At 38.7% G+C, this 22012-nt stretch overlaps 1 protein-coding gene and 1 long non-coding RNA gene across 2 annotated transcripts in view; both read right to left on the bottom strand.

The window, feature by feature from the left end:
• The window catches only part of acsl4b (acyl-CoA synthetase long chain family member 4b), a 56017-nt gene that overhangs the window by 33302 nt on the left and 703 nt on the right, over window positions 1–22012 (bottom strand). Inside the window, exons 2-6 of the mRNA NM_001099739.1 lie at window positions 19980–20213; window positions 18255–18432; window positions 15836–15945; window positions 15617–15755; window positions 15367–15517 (exon numbers count right to left, since the gene is read on the bottom strand). Of these exons, the coding sequence (NP_001093209.1) occupies window positions 15367–15517; window positions 15617–15755; window positions 15836–15945; window positions 18255–18432; window positions 19980–20210 (809 nt within the window). The 5' untranslated portion in view covers window positions 20211–20213. The remainder of the gene's footprint in view (window positions 1–15366; window positions 15518–15616; window positions 15756–15835; window positions 15946–18254; window positions 18433–19979; window positions 20214–22012) is intronic.
• On the bottom strand, window positions 1970–8266 carry LOC147843956 (uncharacterized). The gene is made up of 3 exons (XR_015491165.1): window positions 7629–8266; window positions 3690–7333; window positions 1970–3630 (listed from the first exon to the last, which is right to left on the bottom strand). It is a non-coding gene; the product is annotated as an uncharacterized LOC147843956 (long non-coding RNA).

Here is a 22012-nt window from a genome sequence, read left to right on the forward strand (position 1 = left end):
ATTCACCATTATTTCAAACAATACTTTTAGGAACTCGTCCCTGCTTTTTTGCTCAAATTGAACAAAATCAATGTTGTACAAATGTCTGCACTGTCTAAATCAGTAATTATAAAAAACAATTGAACTTTTGTGCATAAATGAGCTTGATATATTTATCTAAAGAGCACAGAGTGTTCATATGCTTCCACAAAGGATCTAAACATGCATTACTAATATAAACCACTAGATGACAGCACAAGACCTCATAATGTTGGTTTAAAGTCACTAAATTTCCATTAAAGATCATTCTGAATCACATCTTGACATGGCATAAACTCTGTTATTGCATTTAAAAGCTGATTTAGTACCAGGTGACCACTTTATTTATGTAGGCTTTATATTTTTTCCATTTATTACATTCCATCATGGATTTCTTTAGGGTCAGCCTTAAATGTTGGGTTGTCCTACATCTAAATTGCCTAAATGGCAGTTAGGTTGCCAAATGCTCGAACCCCGTTAATCGCCGCTTGCGGCTATATTTATTATTATTATTAGGGGCCAAGCACCGTAGGTGCGTAGGCACCTATTGCTTTCGTTAGTGTTCTTATTATTATTATTATTATTATTCTTCTTCTTCTTCTTCCGTTTCTTCCGCCGGATTTGAATGGCAGCCCATATAGGCGTATGCGGGAAAGTTGTATAATTTGGCACAATGATAGAGGCCAGTATTAACATTAATCAGGCCAATTATGAAGTCTCAAAATCAAACTCTCTAGCGCCACCACTTGTCCAAACTTTCACGTATGTTTATCATCATAACTTTTGAACCGAATGGGCTACAATCAAAATTCTTTTTTCCTCTGATTCCTTGGCTCAGTCTGATTCAAACGCACCCTATGACGTCATTTTCCGTCATGAATTTTTTCGCGCTATTTTAAATTTTTCGAAAAACCTATTTGATCGAACTCGTCCTAGGCCGTGTCTCCGATTTTCACCAAAATTGAATCACATGATCTACAGACCATGCCAACCAAAAGTTATGGAATTCAAGTTGATTAGACCAACCGTTTTCGTTTAACTTGCGAACAAATTTAACGTAGAACTTGCGAAAATGGACTTGAGGCGATATCTCCCTAACGCATTCACCGATTCACACCAAACTTGGTGTGTGTTATGACAACTATAGTCTAAGGTTAATTGCGGAGTTTCGGCGCACTGCCCCCTAGTGGTCCGGAGATACTAAAAACTTGCTTTTTGGCTTATAACGTCTCAACCTTTCGTCCGAAACTCATGAAACTGGTCTCATTACATCCGGCAGAGCATGCCAAGTCGAATGATGTCTGATTTTCACAGGTCAGCCATTTTGGGCGTCGCCCATTTCGATTTTTGGCCAAAAATGCTATATTTTACCAACACATTCACATATCATTACAAAACATGGTATGCATCTTCAACCCCATGCCCTGAAAGTACTCAAAAACGTCTGGAGCAGCGCCACCTTATGGCCAATAGTGCTTGGCCCCTTAATTGCTGCTTGCAGCTATATTTAGGGGCCAAGCACCGTAGGTGCGTAGGCACCTATTGCTTTCGTTAGTGTTCTTATTATTAGGGGCCAAGCACCGTAGGTGCGTAGGCACCTATTGCTTTCGTTAGTGTTCTTATTATTATTATTATTAGGGGCCAAGCACCGTAGGTGCGTAGGCACCTATTGCTTTCGTTAGTGTTCTTATTATTATTATTATTATTATTATTATTCTTCTTCTTCTTCTTCCGTTTCTTCCGCCGGATTTGAATGGCAGCCCATATAGGCGTATGCGGGAAAGTTGTATAATTTGGCACAATGATAGAGGCCAGTATTAACATTAATCAGACCAAACATGAAGTCTCAAAATCAAACTCTCTAGCGCCACCACTTGTCCAAACTTTCACGTATGTTTATCATCATAACTTTTGAACCGAATGGGCTACAATCAAAATTCTTTTTTCCTCTGATTCCTTGGCTCAGTCCGATTCAAACCCACCCTATGACGTCATTTTCCGTCATGAATTTTTTCGCGCTATTTTAAATTTTTCGAAAAACCTATTTGATCGAACTCGTCCTAGGCCGTGTCTCCGATTTTCACCAAAATTGAATCACATGATCTACAGACCATGCCAACCTAAAGTTATGGAATTCAAGTTGATTAGACCAACCGTTTTTGTTTAACTTACGAACTAATTTAACGTAGAACTTGCGAAAATGGACTTGAGGCGATATCTCTGTAACGCATTCACCGATTCACACCAAACTTGGTGTGTGTTATGACAACTAGGGTCTAAGGTTAATTGCGGAGTTTCGGCGCACTGCCCCCTAGTGGTCCGGAGATACAAAAAACTTGCTTTTTGGCTTATAACGTCTCAACCTTTCGTCCGAAACTCATGAAACTGGTCTCATTACATCCGGCAGAGCATGCCGAGTCGAGTGATGTCTGATTTTCACAGGTCAGCCATTTTGGGCGTCGCCCATTTCGATTTTTGGCCAAAAATGCTATATTTTACCAACACATTCACATATCATTACAAAACATGGTATGCATCTTCAACCCCATGCCCTGAAAGTACTCAAAAACGTCTGGAGCAGCGCCACCTTATGGCCAATAGTGCTTGGCCCCTTAATTGCTGCTTGCAGCTATATTTATTATTATTATTATTCTTCTTCTTCTTCTTCTTCTTCCGTTTCTTCCGCCGGATTTGAATGGCAGCCCATATAGGCGTATGCGGGAAAGTTGTATAATTTGGCACAATGATAGAGGCCAGTATTAACATTAATCAGGCCAATTATGAAGTCTCAAAATTAAACTCTCTAGCGCCACCACTTGTCCAAACTTTCACGTATGTTTATCATCATAACTTTTGAACCGAATGGGCTACAATCAAAATTCTTTTTTCCTCTGATTCCTTGGCTCAGTCCAATTCAAACGCACCCTATGACGTCATTTTCCGTCATGACTTTTTTCGCGCTATTTTAAATTTTTCGCAAAACCTATTTGATCGAACTCGTCCTAGGCCGTGTCTCCGATTTTCACCAAAATTTAATCACATGATCTACAGACCATGCCAACCAAAAGTTATGGAATTCAAGTTGATTAGACCAACCGTTTTCGTTTAACTTGCGAACTAATTTAACGTAGAACTTGCGAAAATGGACTTGAGGCGATATCTCTGTAACGCATTCACCGATTCACACCAAACTTGGTGTGTGTTATGACAACTAGGGTCTAAGGTTAATTGCGGAGTTTCGGCGCACTGCCCCCTAGTGGTCCGGAGATACTAAAAACTTGCTTTTTGGCTTATAACGTCTCAACCTTTCGTCCGAAACTCATGAAACTGGTCTCATTACATTCGGCAGAGCATGCCGAGTCGAATGATGTCTGATTTTCACAGGTCAGCCATTTTGGGCGTCGCCCATTTCGATTTTTGGCCAAAAATGCTATATTTTACCAACACATTCACATATCATTACAAAACATGGTATGCATCTTCAACCCCATGCCCTGAAAGTACTCAAAAACGTCTGGAGCAGCGCCACCTTATGGCCAATAGTGCTTGGCCCCTTAATTGCTGCTTGCAGCTATATTTATTAGGGGCCAAGCACCGTAGGTGCGTAGGCACCTATTGCTTTCGTTAGTGTTCTTATTATTAGGGGCCAAGCACCGTAGGTGCGTAGGCACCTATTGCTTTCGTTAGTGTTCTTATTATTAGGGGCCAAGCACCGTAGGTGCGTAGGCACCTATTGCTTTCGTTAGTGTTCTTATTATTAGGGGCCAAGCACCGTAGGTGCGTAGGCACCTATTGCTTTCGTTAGTGTTCTTATTAGGGGCCAAGCACCGTAGGTGCGTAGGCACCTATTGCTTTCGTTAGTGTTCTTATTATTAGGGGCCAAGCACCGTAGGTGCGTAGGCACCTATTGCTTTCGTTAGTGTTCTTATTATTATTATTATTATTATTCTTCTTCCGTTTCTTCCGCCGGATTTGAATGGCAGCCCATATAGGCGTATGCGGGAAAGTTGTATAATTTGGCACATTGATAGAGGCCAGTATTAACATTAATCAGGCCAATTATGAAGTCTCAAAATCAAACTCTCTAGCGCCACCACTTGTCCAAACTTTCACGTATGTTTATCATCATAACTTTTGAACCGAATGGGCTACAATCAAAATTCTTTTTTCCTCTGATTCCTTGGCTCAGTCCAATTCAAACGCACCCTATGACGTCATTTTCCGTCATGACTTTTTTCGCGCTATTTTAAATTTTTCGAAAAACCTATTTGATCGAACTCGTCCTAGGCCGTGTCTCCGATTTTCACCAAAATTTAATCACATGATCTACAGACCATGCCAACCAAAAGTTATGGAATTCAAGTTGATTAGACCAACCGTTTTCGTTTAACTTGCGAACTAATTTAACGTAGAACTTGCGAAAATGGACTTGAGGCGATATCTCTGTAACGCATTCACCGATTCACACCAAACTTGGTGTGTGTTATGACAACTAGGGTCTAAGGTTAATTGCGGAGTTTCGGCGCACTGCCCCCTAGTGGTCCGGAGATACTAAAAACTTGCTTTTTGGCTTATAACGTCTCAACCTTTCGTCCGAAACTCATGAAACTGGTCTCATTACATTCGGCAGAGCATGCCGAGTCGAATGATGTCTGATTTTCACAGGTCAGCCATTTTGGGCGTCGCCCATTTCGATTTTTGGCCAAAAATGCTATATTTTACCAACACATTCACATATCATTACAAAACATGGTATGCATCTTCAACCCCATGCCCTGAAAGTACTCAAAAACGTCTGGAGCAGCGCCACCTTATGGCCAATAGTGCTTGGCCCCTTAATTGCTGCTTGCAGCTATATTTATTATTATTATTATTATTATTCTTCTTCTTCTTCTTCTTCTTCCGTTTCTTCCGCCGGATTTGAATGGCAGCCCATATAGGCGTATGCGGGAAAGTTATATAATTTGGCACAATGATAGAGGCCAGTATTAACATTAATCAGGCCAATTATGAAGTCTCAAAATCAAACTCTCTAGCGCCACCACTTGTCCAAACTTTCACGTATGTTTATCATCATAACTTTTGAACCGAAAGGGCTACAATCAAAATTCTTTTTTCCTCTGATTCCTTGGCTCAGTCCGATTCAAACCCACCCTATGACGTCATTTTCCGTCATGACTTTTTTCGCGCTATTTTAAATTTTTCGAAAAACCTATTTGATCGAACTCGTCCTAGGCCGTGTCTCAGATTTTCACCAAAATTGAATCAAATGATCTACAGACCACGCCAACCAAAAGTTATGGAATTCAAGTTGATTTGACCAACCGTTTTCGTTTAACTTACGAACTAATTTAACGTAGAACTTGCGATAATGGACTTGAGGCGATATCTCTGTAATGCATTCACCGATTCACACCAAACTTGGTGTGTGTTATGACAACTAGGGTCTAAGGTTAATTGCGGAGTTTCGGCACACTGCCCCCTAGTGGTCCGGAGATACTAAAAACTTGCTTTTTGGCTTATAACGTCTCAACCTTTCGTCCGAAACTCATGAAACTGGTCTCATTACATCCGGCAGAGCATGCCGAGTCGAATGATGTCTGATTTTCACAGGTCAGCCATTTTGGGCGTCGCCCATTTCGATTTTTGGCCAAAAATGCTATATTTTACCAACACATTCACATATCATTACAAAACATGGTATGCATCTTCAACCCCATGCCCTGAAAGTACTCAAAAACGTCTGGAGCAGCGCCACCTTATGGCCAATAGTGCTTGGCCCCTTAATTGCTGCTTGCAGCTATATTTATTATTATTATTATTATTCTTCTTCTTCTTCCGTTTCTTCCGCCGGATTTGAATGGCAGCCCATATAGGCGTATGCGGGAAAGTTGTATAATTTGGCACAATGATAGAGGCCAGTATTAACATTAATCAGGCCAATTATGAAGTCTCAAAATCAAACTCTCTAGCGCCACCACTTGTCCAAACTTTCACGTATGTTTATCATCATAACTTTTGAACCGAATGGGCTACAATCAAAATTCTTTTTTCCTCTGATTCCTTGGCTCAGTCCGATTCAAACCCACCCTATGACGTCATTTTCCGTCATGAATTTTTTCGCGCTATTTTAAATTTTTCGAAAAACCTATTTGATCGAACTCGTCCTAGGCCATTTTTCCGATTTTCACCAAAATTGAATCACATGATCTACAGACTATGCCAACCAAAAGTTATGGAATTCAAGTTGATTTGACCAACCGTTTTTGTTTAACTTGCGATCAAATTTAACGAAGGACTTGCAAAAATGGACTTTAGACGATATCTCCGTAACGCATTCACCGATTCACACCAAACTTGGTGTGTGTTATGACAACTAGGGTCTGAGGTTACAGGCAGAGTTTCGGCGCACTGCCCCCTAGTGGTCCGGAGATATAAAAAACTTGCTTTTTGGCTTATAACATCTCAACCTTTCGTCCGAAACTCATAAAACTGGTCTCATTACATCCGGCAGAGCATGTCGAGTCAAATGACGTCTGATTTTCACAGGTCAGCCATTTTGGGCGTCGCCCATTTAGATTTTAGGCCAAAAATGCTATATTTTACCAACATATTCACATATTATTACAAAACATGGTATGCATCTGGCACAATGATAGAGGCCAGTATTAACATTAATCAGGCCAAATATGAAGTCTCAAAATCAAACTCTCTAGCGCCACCACTTGTCCAAACTTTCACATACATTTATCATCATAACTTTTGAACCGAATGGGCTACAATCAAAATTCTTTTTTCCTCTGATTCCTTGGCTCAGTCCGATTCAAACCCACCCTATGACGTCATTTTCCATCATGAATTTTTTCGCGCTATTTTAAATTTTTCGAAAAACCTATTTGATTGAACTCGTCCTAGGCCGTGTCTCCGATTTTTACCAAAATTGAATCACATGATCTACAGACCATGCCAACCAAAAGTTATGGAATTCAAGTTGATTAGACCAACCGTTTTTGTTTAACTTGCGAACTAATTTAACGTAGAACTTGCGAAAATGGACTTGAGGCAATATCTCTGTAACGCATTCACCGATTCACACCAAACTTGGTGTGTGTTATGACAACTAGGGTCTAAGGTTAATTGCGGAGTTTCGGCGCACTGCCCTCTAGTGGTCCGGAGATACTAAAAACTTGCTTTTTGGCTTATAACGTCTCAACCTTTCGTCCGAAACTCATGAAACTGGTCTCATTACATCCGGCAGAGCATGCCGAGTCGAATGATGTCTGATTTTCACAGGTCAGCCATTTTGGGCGTCGCCCTTTTCGATTTTTGGCCAAAAATGCTATATTTTACCAACACATTCACATATCATTACAAAACATGGTATGCATCTTCAACCCCATGCCCTGAAAGTACTCAAAAACGTCTGGAGCAGCGCCACCTTATGGCCAATAGTGCTTGGCCCCTTAATTGCTGCTTGCAGCTATATTTAGGGGCCAAGCACCGTAGGTGCGTAGGCACCTATTGCTTTCGTTAGTGTTCTTATTATTATTATTATTATTATTATTATTATTCTTCTTCTTCCGTTTCTTCCGCCGGATTTGAATGGCAGCCCATATAGGTGTATGCGGGAAAGTTGTATAATTTGGCACAATGATAGAGGCCAGTATTAACATTAATCAGGCCAATTATGAAGTCTCAAAATCAAACTCTCTAGCGCCACCACTTGTCCAAACTTTCACTTATGTTTATCGTGATAACTTTTGAACCGAATGGGCTACAATCAAAATTCTTTTTTCCTCTGATTCCTTGGCTCAGTCCGATTCAAACCCACCATATGACGTCATTTTCCGTCATGAATTTTTTCGCGCTATTTTAAATTTTTCGAAAAACCTATTTGATCGAACTCGTCCTAGGCCGTGTCTCCGATTTTCACCAAAATTGAATCACATGATCTACAGACCTTGCCAACCAAAAGTTATGGAATTCAAGTTGATTAGACTAACCGTTTTCGTTTAACTTGCGAACTAATTTCACAAAGAACTTGCGAAAATGGACTTGAGGCGATATCTCTGTAACGCATTCACCGATTCACACCAAACTTGGTGTGTGTTATGACAACTAGGGTCTAAGGTTAATTGCGGAGTTTCGGCGCACTGCCCCCTAGTGGTCCGGAGTTACAAAAAAACTTGCATTTTGGCTTTTAACGTCTCAACCTTTCGTCCGAAACTCATGAAACTGGTCTCATTACATCTGGCAGAGCATGCCGAGTCGAATGATGTCTGATTTTCACAGGTCAGCCATTTTAGGCGTCGCCCATTTCTATTTTTGGCCAAAAATGCTATATTTTACTACCATATTCACATATTATTACAAAACATGGTAAGCATCTGGCACATTAATAGAGGACAGTATTAACAATAATCATACCAAATATGAAGTCTCAAAATCAAACTCTCTAGCGCCACCACTTGTCCAAATGTTCATGTATGTTTATCATGATAACTTTTGAACCAAATAGGCTACAATCAAATTTCTTTTTCCCCTGATTCCTTGGCTCAGTCCGATTCAAACGCATCCTATGCCGTCATTTTCCGTCATGAATTTTTTCGCGCTATTTAAAATTATTCTAAAAACCTAGTTGGTCGAACTCGTCCTAGGCCGTGTCTCCGATTATCACCAAAATTGAATCACATGATCTACAGACCATGCCAACCAAAAGGTATGGAATTCAAGTTGATTAAACCAACCGTTTTCGTTTAACTTGCGAACTAATTTAACGTAGAACTTGCGAAAATGGACTTGAGGCGATATCTCTGTAACGCATTCACCGATTCACACCAAACTTGGTGTGTGTTATGACAACTAGGGTCTAAGGTTAATTGCGGAGTTTCGGCGCACTGCCCCCTAGTGGTCCGGAGATACAAAAAACTTGCTTTTTGGCTTATAACGTCTCAACCTTTCGTCCGAAACTCATGAAACTGGTCTCATTACATCCGGCAGAGCATGCCGAGTCGAATGATGTCTGATTTTCACAGGTCAGCCATTTTAGGCGTCGCACATTTCGATTTTTGGCCAAAAATGCTAGATTTTACCAACACATTCACATATCATTACAAAACATGGTATGCATCTTCAACCCCATGCCCTGAAAGTACTCAAAAACGTCTGGAGCAGCGCCACCTTATGGCCAATAGTGCTTGGCCCCTTAATTGCTGCTTGCAGCTATATTTAGGGGCCAAGCACCGTAGGTGCGTAGGCACCTATTGCTTTCGTTAGTGTTCTTATTATTATTATTATTATTCTTCTTCTTCTTCTTCTTCCGTTTCTTCCGCCGGATTTGAATGGCAGCCCATATAGGCGTATGCGGGAAAGTTGTATAATTTGGCACAATGATAGAGGCCAGTATTAACATTAATCAGGCCAATTATGAAGTCTCAAAATCAAACTCTCTAGCGCCACCACTTGTCCAAACTTTTACGTATGTTTATCATCATAACTTTTGAACCGAATGGGCTACAATCAAAATTCTTTTTTCCTCTGATTCCTTGGCTCAGTCCAATTCAAACCCACCCTATGACGTCATTTTCCGTCATGATTTTTTTCGCGCTATGTTAAATTTTTCGAAAAACCTATTTGATCGAACTCGTCCTACACCGTGTCTCCGATTATCACCAAATTTTAATCACATGATCTACAGACCATGCCAACCAAAAGTTATGGAATTCAAGTTGATTACACCAACCGTTTTCGTTTAACTTGCGAACTAATTTAACGTAGAACTTGCAAAAATGGACTTGAGGCGATATCTCTGTAACGCATTCACCGATTCACACCAAACTTGGTGTGTGTTATGACAACTAGGGTCTAAGGTTAATTGCGGAGTTTCGGCGCACTGCCCCCTAGTGGTCCGGAGATACTAAAAACTTGCTTTTTGGCTTATAACGTCTCAACCTTTCGTCCGAAACTCATGAAACTGGTCTCATTACATCCGGCAGAGCATGCCGAGTCGAATGATGTCTGATTTTCACAGGTCAGCCATTTTGGGCGTCGCCCATTTCGATTTTTGGCCAAAAATGCTATATTTTACCAACACATTCACATATCATTACAAAACATGGTATGCATCTTCAACCCCATGCCCTGAAAGTACTCAAAAACGTCTGGAGCAGCGCCACCTTATGGCCAATAGTGCTTGGCCCCTTAATTGCTGCTTGCAGCTATATTTATTATTATTCTTCTTCTTCTTCTTCTTCTTCTTCCGTTTCTTCCGCCGGATTTGAATGGCAGCCCATATAGGCGTATGCGGGAAAGTTGTATAATTTGGCACAATGATAGAGGCAAGTATTAACATTAATCAGGCCAATTATGAAGTCTCAAAATCAAACTCTCTAGCGCCACCACTTGTCCAAACTTTCACGTATGTTTATCATCATAACTTTTGAACCGAATGGGCTACAATCAAAATTCTTTTTTCCTCTGATTCCTTGGCTCAGTCCGATTCAACCCCACCCTATGACGTCATTTTCCGTCATGAATTTTTTCGCGCTATTTTTAATTTTTCGAAAAACCTATTTGATCGAACTCGTCCTAGGCCGTGTCTCCGATTTTCACCAAAATTGAATCACATGATCTACAGACCATGCCAACCAAAAGTTATGGAATTCAAGTTGATTAGACCAACAGTTTTTGTTTAACTTGCGAACTAATTTAACGTAGAACTTGCGAAAATGGACTTGAGGCGATATCTCTGTAACGCATTCACCGATTCACACCAAACTTGGTGTGTGTTATGACAACTAGGGTCTAAGGTTAATTGCGGAGTTTCGGCGCACTGCCCCCTAGTGGTCCGGAGATACTAAAAACTTGCTTTTTGGCTTATAACGTCTCAACCTTTCGTCCGAAACTCATGAAACTGAACTCATTACATTCGGCAGAGCATGCCGAGTCGAATGATGTCTGATTTTCACAGGTCAGCCATTTTGGGCGTCGCCCATTTTGATTTTTGACCAAAAATGCTATATTTTACCAACACATTCACATATCATTACAAAACATGGTATGCATCTTCAACCCCATGCCCTGAAAGTACTCAAAAACGTCTGGAGCAGCGCCACCTTATGGCCAATAGTGCTTGGCCCCTTAATTGCTGCTTGCAGCTATATTTATTATTATTATTCTTCTTCTTCTTCTTCTTCTTCCGTTTCTTCCGCCGGATTTGAATGGCAGCCCATATAGGCGTATGCGGGAAAGTTGTATAATTTGGCACAATGATAGAGGCCAGTATTAACATTAATCAGGCCAATTATGAAGTCTCAAAATCAAACTCTCTAGCGCCACCACTTGTCCAAACTTTCACGTATGTTTATCATCATAACTTTTGAACCGAATGGGCTACAATCAAAATTCTTTTTTCCTCTGATTCCTTGGCTCAGTCCAATTCAAACGCACCCTATGACGTCATTTTCCGTCATGACTTTTTTCGCGCTATTTTAAATTTTTCGCAAAACCTATTTGATCGAACTCGTCCTAGGCCGTGTCTCCGATTTTCACCAAAATTTAATCACATGATCTACAGACCAAGCCAACCAAAAGTTATGGAATTCAAGTTGATTAGACCAACCGTTTTCGTTTAACTTGCGAACTAATTTAACGTAGAACTTGCAAAAATGGACTTGAGGCGATATCTCTGTAACGCATTCACCGATTCACACCAAACTTGGTGAGTGTTATGACAACTAGGGTCTAAGGTTAATTGCGGAGTTTCGGCGCACTGCCCCCTAGTGGTCCGGAGATACTAAAAACTTGCTTTTTGGCTTATAACGTCTCAACCTTTTGTCTGAAACTCATGAAACTGGTCTCATTACATTCGGCAGAGCATGCCGAGTCGAATGATGTCTGATTTTCACAGGTCAGCCATTTAGGGCGTCGCCCATTTTGATTTTTGGCCAAAAATGCTATATTTTACCAACACATTCACATATCATTACAAAACATGGTATGCATCTTCAACCCCATGCCCTGAAAGTACTCAAAAACGTCTGGAGCAGCGCCACCTTATGGCCAATAGTGCTTGGCCCCTTAATTGCTGCTTGCAGCTATATTTATTATTATTATTATTATTATTATTATTATTCTTCTTCTTCTTCTTCTTCCGTTTCTTCCGCCGGATTTGAATGGCAGCCCATATAGGCGTATGCGGGAAAGTTGTATAATTTGGCACAATGATAGAGGCCAGTATTAACATTAATCAGGCCAATTATGAAGTCTCAAAATCAAACTCTCTAGCGCCACCACTTGTCCAAACTTTCACGTATGTTTATCATCATAACTTTTGAACCGAATGGGCTACAATCAAAATTCTTTTTTTCTCTGATTCCTTGGCTCAGTCCGATTCAAACCCACCCTATGACGTCATTTTCCGTCATGACTTTTTTCGCGCTATTTTAAATTTTTCGAAAAACATATTTGATCGAACTCGTCCTAGGCCGTGTCTCAGATTTTCACCAAAATTGAATCACATGATCTACAGACCATGCCAACCAAAAGTTATGGAATTCAAGTTGATTTGACCAACCGTTTTTGTGTAACTTGCAATCAAATTTTACGTAGAACTTGTGAAAATGGACTTGAGACGATATCTCCGTAACGCATTCACCGATTCACACCAAACTTGGTGTGTGTTATGACAACTAGGTTCTGAGGTTATATGCAGAGTTTCGGCGCACTGCCCCCTAGTGGTCCGGAGATACAAAAAACTTGCTTTTTGGCTTATAACGTCTCAACCTTTCGTCCCAAACTCATAAAACTGGTCTCATTACATCCGGCAGAGCATGCCGAGTCGAATGATGTCTGATTTTCACAGGTCAGCCATTTTGGGCGTCGCCCATTTCGATTTTTGGCCAAAAATGCTATATTTTACCAACACATTCACATATAATTACAAAACATGGTATGCATCTTCAACCCCATGCCCTGAAAGTACTCAAAAACGTCTGGAGCAGCGCCACCTTATGGCCAATAGTGCTTGGCCCCTTAATTGCTGCTTGCAGCTATATTTATTATTATTATTATTATTATTCTTCTTCTTCTTCTTCCGTTTCTTCCGCCGGATTTGAATGGCAGCCCATATAGGCGTATGCGGGAAAGTTGTATAATTTGGCACAATGATAGAGGCCAGTATTAACATTAATCAGGCCAGTTATGAAGTCTCAAAATCAAACTCTCTAGCGCCACCACTTGTCCAAACTTTCACATACGTTTATCATCATAACTTTTGAACCGAATGGGCTACAATCAAAATTCTTTTTTCCTCTGATTCCTTGGCTCAGTCCGATTCAAACCCACCCTATGACGTCATTTTCCGTCATGAATTTTTTCGCGCTATTTTAAATTATTCGATAAACCTATTTGATCGAACTCGTCCTAGGCCGTGTCTCCGATTTTCACCAAAATTGAATCACATGATCTACAGACCATGCCAACCAAAAGTTATGGAATTCAAGTTGATTAGACCAACCGTTTTTGTTTAACTTGCGATCAAATTTAACAAAGAACTTGCGAAAATGGACTTGAGAAGATATCTCCATAACGCATTTACCGATTCACACCAAACTTGGTGTGTGTTATGACGCCTAGGGTCTGAGGTTACATGCTGAGTTTCGGCGCACTGCCCCCTAGTGGTCCGGAGATACAAAAAAATTGATTTTTGGCTTATAACGTCTCAACCTTTCGTCCGAAACTCATGAAACTGGTCTCATTACATCCGGCAGAGCATGCCGAGTCGATTGATGTCTGATTTTCACAGGTCAGCCATTTTGGGCGTCGCCCATTTCGATTTTTGGCCAAAAATGTTATATTTTACCAACACATTCACATATCATTACAAAACATGGTATGCATCTTCAACCCCATGCCCTGAAAGTACTCAAAAACGTCTGGAGCAGCGCCACCTTATGGCCAATAGTGCTTGGCCCCTTAATTGCTGCTTGCAGCTATATTTATTATTATTCTTCTTCTTCTGTTTCTTCCGCCGGATTTGAATGGCAGCCCATATAGGCGTATGCGGGAAAGTTGTATAATTTGGCACAATGATAGAGGCCAGTATTAACATTAATCAGGCCAAATATGAAGTCTCAAAATCAAACTCTCTAGCGCCACCACTTGTCCAAACTTTCACGTATGTTTATCATCATAACTTTTGAACCGAATGGGCTACAATAAAAATTCTTTTTTCCTCTGATTCCTTGGCTCAGTCCGATTCAAACCCACCCTATGACGTCATTTTCCGTCATGAATTTTTTCGCGCTATTTTAAATTCTTCGAAAAACCTATTTGATCGAACTCGTCCTAGGCCGTGTCTCCGATTTTCACCTAAATTGAATCACATGATCTACAGACCATGCCAACCAAAAGTTATGGAATTCATGTTGATTAGACCAACCGTTTTTGTTTAACTTACGAACTAATTTAACGTAGAACTTGCGAAAATGGACTTGAGGCGATATCTCTGTAATGCATTCACCGATTCACACCAAACTTGGTGTGTGTTATGACAACTAGGGTCTAAGGTTAATTGTGGAGTTTCGGCGCACTGCCCCCTAGTGGTCCGGAGATACTAAAAACTTGCTTTTTGGCTTATAACGTCTTAACCTTTCGTCCGAAACTCATGAAACTGGTCTCATTACATCCGGCAGAGCATGCCGAGTCGAATGATGTCTGATTTTTACAGGTCAGCCATTTTGGGCGTCGCCCATTTTGATTTTTGGCCAAAAATGCTATATTTTACCAACACATTCACATATCATTACAAAACATGGTATGCATCTTCAACCCCATGCCCTGAAAGTACTCAAAAACGTCTGCAGCAGCGCCACCTTATGGCCAATAGTGCTTGGCCCCTTAATTGCTGCTTGCAGCTATATTTTCATTTGAAACTACATAATATAAAAAGCAGTTGTTTAATATTTGTATAATTATTTAATAGTTTTTTTTTTTTACATTTAATAAATGCTTCCTTGATGAACAGAATAATGTAAAACATAGAATTAACATGTTAATGCGTCAACACATGCACTCTGGTGCTCACGGTAAACTGAGTTTGATTCTCGCATCAAGGTACTTTGGCGATCCTTTCTCTCTCTCTCTGCCCCCCATCCTTTCCTGCCGATACTCTCTACTGTCCTATCCATTAAAGGTGAAAAGCCCGGAAAAAACAGAGAATAATAATAAAATAAAAAAAACTTTTCAAAAAAAATAAATAAATAAAAAAAACTTGACCGGTAGTGTTAATATTTAAAAATGTAGCATGTTGAACTTTTGTGAATTAATGCTGGTGTTACAGTTTCTCACCCCAGGCCCGGGATGCGCTGACACTGACCCGCCATCCCAGCAATCAGATTACTGTGCTGCATCTTCACTCCTTTAGGATTCCCTGTAGAGCCACTAGTGTACATCACCACTGCCAGATCAGACGCACTCGGCCTCTCGTACTCTACACTTACTGATTCACAGACAGGCAGACAGTCAGATAAACAAAGTGTGTATCAGCTTGTAAACCAGTTCAGATTGGCTGCAAGTAATTGATTTGCATGCTGCTCACAGTTCTCTGGCTTCGCCCCGAGCTCTGTAACTTCCTGCATGCTGTGGATGATGAGGGATTGTGGGTAATCAGCTTGATGTACCTCACCACTGCCTACATAGATAACATGCTGCAACCCAGAGACTGCAAACAAAACATTCTGCGATAGAGAGAAGCTTTCAGTCAGATCACACAGATACGCAGAGAAACACGGCCGTGGCTGTTTGTGGGTTTGTGTACCTTCAGTTTGCTTTGCAGCAGTTCTGTGCTGGTGATGAGATGAGTGGCGCCACATTGATTGAGCCCATAAGCAACAGCATCTTCACCCAGAGTCGCATACAGAGTCACCACTGCAGACACACATACAGTATTGATGGTTGCTGACATTGTGATACTTTATAAAGAATGGCTTTGTTTGATGATACATTATTTACGTTGATCTAAAAACTTAATAGAGTAAAATGGACTTTGATGTTGTTCTTTCATTCCTTTAAACCTGTTTTAGCACATTTTGCAATCCATTTTTAATCAATTTTATTATTCGTTGTTGTTGTTTTTATTTCTTATACTTGATGTTTCTTTTGTTTTTGTTCCAGAAAAGCCCTTTGAATTACTATTGTGTCTGAAATGTGCTGTATGAGTAAACTTGCCTTGCCGTGATATTTGGTTCATGCTTGTGAAGCACTTTGAGCTGCATTTCATGTTTGAATTGTGTTTTCCAATTAAAATTAATATTCTTATTTTTATTGAAACAGAAGAAACAAGAAGTAATAAAAATACTAAAGTACTTGACAAAAACTACAATTGTGAAAAAAGTGAAATCTTAAAGCTAATGCAAAAACAATATATACAATATTTAAAGAATAATATATTTATATTGATTAACTAATGCTGAAACACAACTAAAGTAGATAAAACGTACCTCTTTAGCTTGGCTTTTTAATAATATTTTAATAGTCCTTTGTACTGTTACGTGTTTTTTTTTTGTCGTTTCTCTTGTCTTATTCTTAAGTTTTTATATTCTTATTTTTTATTATACTTTTTCTTACGTACTGTACTTTGGTCTGTCTTGCGGCTGTTAAATGTGCTCTATAAATAAATTAACTTGAACTAGATGACGACAGAAATTATACAAAAAGCAATGTTATCATTAAGTAACATTAATAAAGCAAATTTGATTAAATTCCATATACATTTTTTTTTTAATCTGAGCTCAATATATTTTTTTATCCATAGCCATATCACCATGCAGCCCAAGACCAGTTACTTACTGAAGCGAAGCAGGGTTAAGCCTGGTCAGTATCTGGATGGGAGACCACATGAGAAAACTAGGTTGTTGTTGGAAGTGGTGTTAGTGAGGAGAGCAGGGGGTGCTCAACCTGCGGTCTGTGTGGGTCCTAATGCCTCAGTGTAGTAAAGGGTACACTGAACCAGGGGTTCTCAAAATTTTCAGCCTGCGACCACTAAAATAACACCAGTTACTCGCGACCCCATCTATGCTCGGAGGTGGTTATAAGCATGCGAACATTGCACACAATGGTGCACACACACCAATAGGATCTATATAAACAAGCTTATTGGTGACACAAAAAAGTGCAACAGTAATTTGATTTAATTTTGGAGACTTGAAGCCACTTGGAGATCATCCTCCTTGTCCATTTATGGCCTTTATTTTTATTGTATGCGAGTGCCATAAAGGTGTCATAGTTTAACATTGTAACGCCAAAACAATCTGCTGCAACTAAAGCTATTGCTGTGATGTTAATCTAGCATAATAACCCCAAGGGGTCACAATCCAATGAAAATTATTATATTCTGCAGGTTATGGATAAAATATGATAGTTCTAATAGTTTAATAAAATATGAGATTCTTGTAAATCACCAAGTGACCCCCCCCCCCCCCTTATTGTCTCGCGACCCCCAATTTGAGAACTACTGCACTATACTGTCAGTGAGCACCGTCTTTCAGTTGAGACGCTAAACCGAGGTCCTGACTCTCTGTGGTCATAAAAATAAAAAATAAAAAAAATCACATGGCACTACTTGTAAAGAGTAGGGGTGCAAACCCGGTGTTCTGGCCAAATTCCCTTCATCGGCCCTTACTGATCATGACTTCCCAATCTTTCCCATCCACCGAAGTGGCTCACTGTCTTTCAGCTCCACCTATAGCTGGTGTGTGCTAAGCAAAAGGCACTGTTGTCCTGTGGCTGCCGTCTCATCATCCAAGTGGATGCTGTACACTGGTGGTGGTGTGATTGTAAAGCGCTTTGGGTGTATGGCCATACTTGATAAATACGATATATAAAAACACACATTACATGACATAATTTTTAAGTTATAATAGGAGATGAACTACATTTTTGTTATTATTTTTCACTTTTTGTACAGATTTTTTATTTCGTCAATTATTTTGTTTCTAAATGATGTTTTTGATGCAGTGCTAAAACAGTCTGAATGAATGATTCAATGAGTCACTAATAAAAAAGCAAGTTTGTTTGTTTGCAAGTTAATGATTTAATATTCTAAACGATTCTTGTTCCAAGTGTGCCTGACAAGATTTTTAGTAGTGCGTGTCTTCTGTAAATGATGTACAAGTATATGATAGTTTTGATTCATCTTGATTGAGCAGTGTTTAGAGAAGAAGCTGTGTTGGTATTACATGGGTAGTTGCGTCTGAAGCAGGCCTGCGCTGCGATCATCCATTCTGCCCGTGTTTCACAGAAGATGGCAATGGTTTGCCGTGGCTTTTGACCCAGAGCTGCCAGACCGCTGCCAAAAGACTCCACTGCTTGGTCGACGGCTTCATAGCTCATCCAGCTGTAGTTCCCCAAGACCAGCTAGAAACAAATACAAATACTCCAAATCAGCTGTTGCCAACAGCTTTCAGAGAGACCATTTGTCTGTTTGGTCAGCTAGGTCGGTTTTTAAATACCATGTCTCTATACCTACTGTGTAGTTGTGTGCCAGATCCTCATTTGTTGATTGCATTTGTTTATGCACATGCCCTTCTTCAAATATCCTCATTCTTTTATATTGCGCAAAAAAAAAGTGCCAAACAGAATCTTAAGACAACTTTTCTCTCACTATACTGATTCAGAATTCAAGTCAATGAGTCAAACCCTGACTCCACAATGATAGTCTCTTATTTCAATACTGAAGGAATAAACCATTTAGAACAAATCAGTCAATGAAGGAATTAATAAACGTCTCATAAATGTTGTCAGGTCTCAGAATCAAGCCAAAACACAACCAAATAGAATGAATAATAGCCTATATAATAATTACCACATAGCCAATTTCAACCACGACATGTTTTAATTTTCCTATATTTTTAAACTTTACACAAAAAACATTCATATGTGCGTATTTAATTATTTATTATGTTGTTTTATTAAAATGTAAAAAATATTAAATTTATTATTTTTTTATTTTATTAAAATTTAAGTTTGGAACTTTGGCAACATTGTGTTTTGGCAGTTTAAATTGCATGTTTAATTTCAGATATTTTTTTCATCATATTTCTATATTTAATATTTTTTTATTTAGAATGTTTTTACATTTTTAAATATTAAATTTCATAACCTTATTTATGCAGTTGACACAGCATTAAAAATACATCATAATCTCTGATAAGTACAGTAATTCTTTTTTTTAAAGATTTTTTGTTAAAATATTTTGTAATTAAATGTATTGAATAAATGTAAGAATCTACTGTACATGTACAATGATTAGAAAGAATAAAAGTTTTTAAAAATGCTGCAAATATATACCAAAAAATCTGTTGTTGCTTACAGCTTTTAGAGCAATGTCTCAAACTCAATTCCTGGGGGCTGTTCCATGAATCAAGCTTAGAGGAGAATATATAATATATATATATATATATATATATATATATATATATATATATATATATATATATATATATATATATATATATATATATACACACACATACACATACATACATACATACATACATACATACATACATACACACCAAACATCTTTTAGGACAGAACAGTCTATTGATCTTCAACTTACTGTTATGGAAAAAATTTAAGCGTGGACGTTTAGTCAGGCTCATTGAAGTCAGGCTTTTGCTTTAATCCCTGTTTTTTAAACCAGTTTTATAAAACAGCCCCCTGAAGGGCCGAAGCTCTGCATAGTTTAGTTCCAACCACCTCCAACTCACACCTGCTTAGTAGTCTCTAGTAGTCTTGAACACCTTGATTAGTTTGATCAAGCTGCAGCCCTCCAGAAGTTTGAGTCCCATGTTTTAGAGTGTTTTATCCTATAATTGCCTTCATTTGTGGTCCACCTCCCTGACTGTGATAATCCTCAACAATTAACCCCATACTGAAACTTAGTCAGTCAATAAATATACCTTTTTGAAGATCTTCCCATTGGGTTGTTTTTCTTCTTCTTCGCTAAGCACCTCTCTGGTGCCCAAACAGGGTGCCTGATTGAAACTCTTCACAGCATGTACAAAAAGTTTGTCCAGAGTGTCCACTCCTTCAAAGCCCTGCGTAACCAGTGCATCGATGCTTTCAACCGCCCGATACGGCCCTTCTGGACGTCCACTTATACTCCTCGCTCTCTCACACTGAGGCAACATGACCTGCACACACAACACACACAGACCAACATATTTTCATTTGATCAATCATCAATCATTGAGGACGGAAATAGTAAAAACACATGATCAGGAACTTCAATCCTCTCTTTGTGTCCAGAATTAGAGCAGAAACCCCTGTGGGTGACTGAGAAGACACAGAAAAACTGTTTTCTATTGGTTAGACAAAAAGTAATTGTCAAAAAGAGGAAAACAGGAAGAGTAAGAAAATTTAGATGCATGTGCGTGTGATTGAATGGCTGATTTAGCAAGTACTTCACCACAAACCAACTGCTAACACTCAACAAACCCTTAGGAAGCATCAAGAAACATCCGTGTTTGTAGGCAGTGCACTATCAGACTAAATATTTATTCTAAGCAACACAGATACACACACATACACAGAGTGACATCAGATCAAACACAAAGTGGATGTGTAGGTTGTTTGCGTGGCAAAATAATCATTAATTTCAACAGAGAGGTAAAATTTTTACTTTTTAATTTTTTGTACAGTTGAAGTCAAAATTATTACTTACTGTAATAATAATTATTATTATTTACTGTCATCATGGAAAAGATCAAATAAATCAGTCATTAGAAAAGAGTTATTGAAACTATTATGTTTAGAAATGTGCTAAAAAAATCTTCTCTCCGTTAACAGAAATTGGGGAAAAAATAAACAGGGGACAAATAATTCAGGGGGTTTAATACTTCAGACTTTAACTGTAGTTAGGACAGAAAAAGCCACTGAAACTTGTTTCAGAAGCACAAGTTCAATTATCCTGATGATTGTTTGGCTGTGAATGAACAAATTACTATTATTGAGACCACCGTTTCAAACAGATGACATCATAGTTTAAGGAGGGATTCGAGCGACTGCACGTTCAGGAAGTCAGATGTTGACCCACTTAAACATGTGGAAAAACTGTCTAAAACACTGAGGCATCTGTCAAGCAAACTCGCATCCTGTGTGGAGTAATCACATTTTTCTAACGTGAAAAGGTAGATGAATCAGAAAATTATGTCATCAGGTTGTCTGGTCTGTTTTTGAGCAATATATGATACCATACAGAAATTGGGGCTTGGTAGATTTTTTTTTTTTTCAAAAAGTATTTTTTAAAAGAAAATTGTAACTCTGCTAATATAGCAAACTTTTTTTTAGATTTAACAATTGCTGAGGAAAAATGCATCAAAAAATGTAAACTTTTTTCAACATAGACAATAATAACTAATGTTTCTTGATCTATTTAATCTTAAATGTTTCTAAAACTGTGTGAATGATTTCTGAAGAACATTAATACTACTGAATGTATGGAAAAAGAGAAAGTATGGCTACTGAAAGATCAGTTTTTTTTATATAACAGGAATAAATTATAATTTTTTTAAAATACACAGAAACACTGAAAACAGGAGAGACTTCCTTAAACCCCAAACCAGAACAGAATGATAAATGTTTTTAAATAGCCACATATAAGAGTAGTATTTTATTTAAAACGCCAATTTTAGCATCAGTTAAAGTATTTAACATTAACAATAAACAACACTCCTACAGCTTCCTTCTTTAAGCTCTTCTTTAAATAGCAAATACTGTTTCAATGTACAAATGCTAATAAACTGTAACATGAAACATTTAAGCATTATCAGAGAATTATAAACAGTGTGAGCATACAGTATATTTCTCATAGTGTTGACTAAAAACTATTTTATTTGTACGTGCACTGAATGTAAATTTTGACAAAAATTAACGGTGTCATCTGTATTTTTTACTTCATTTTATGAATAATACATACTATTATACTTCATAT

This window comes from Danio rerio, chromosome 5 (assembly GCF_052040795.2).
Source record: "Danio rerio strain M-AB ecotype USA chromosome 5, GRCz13ab, whole genome shotgun sequence".
Taxonomy (NCBI): Eukaryota; Metazoa; Chordata; class Actinopteri; order Cypriniformes; family Danionidae; genus Danio; species Danio rerio.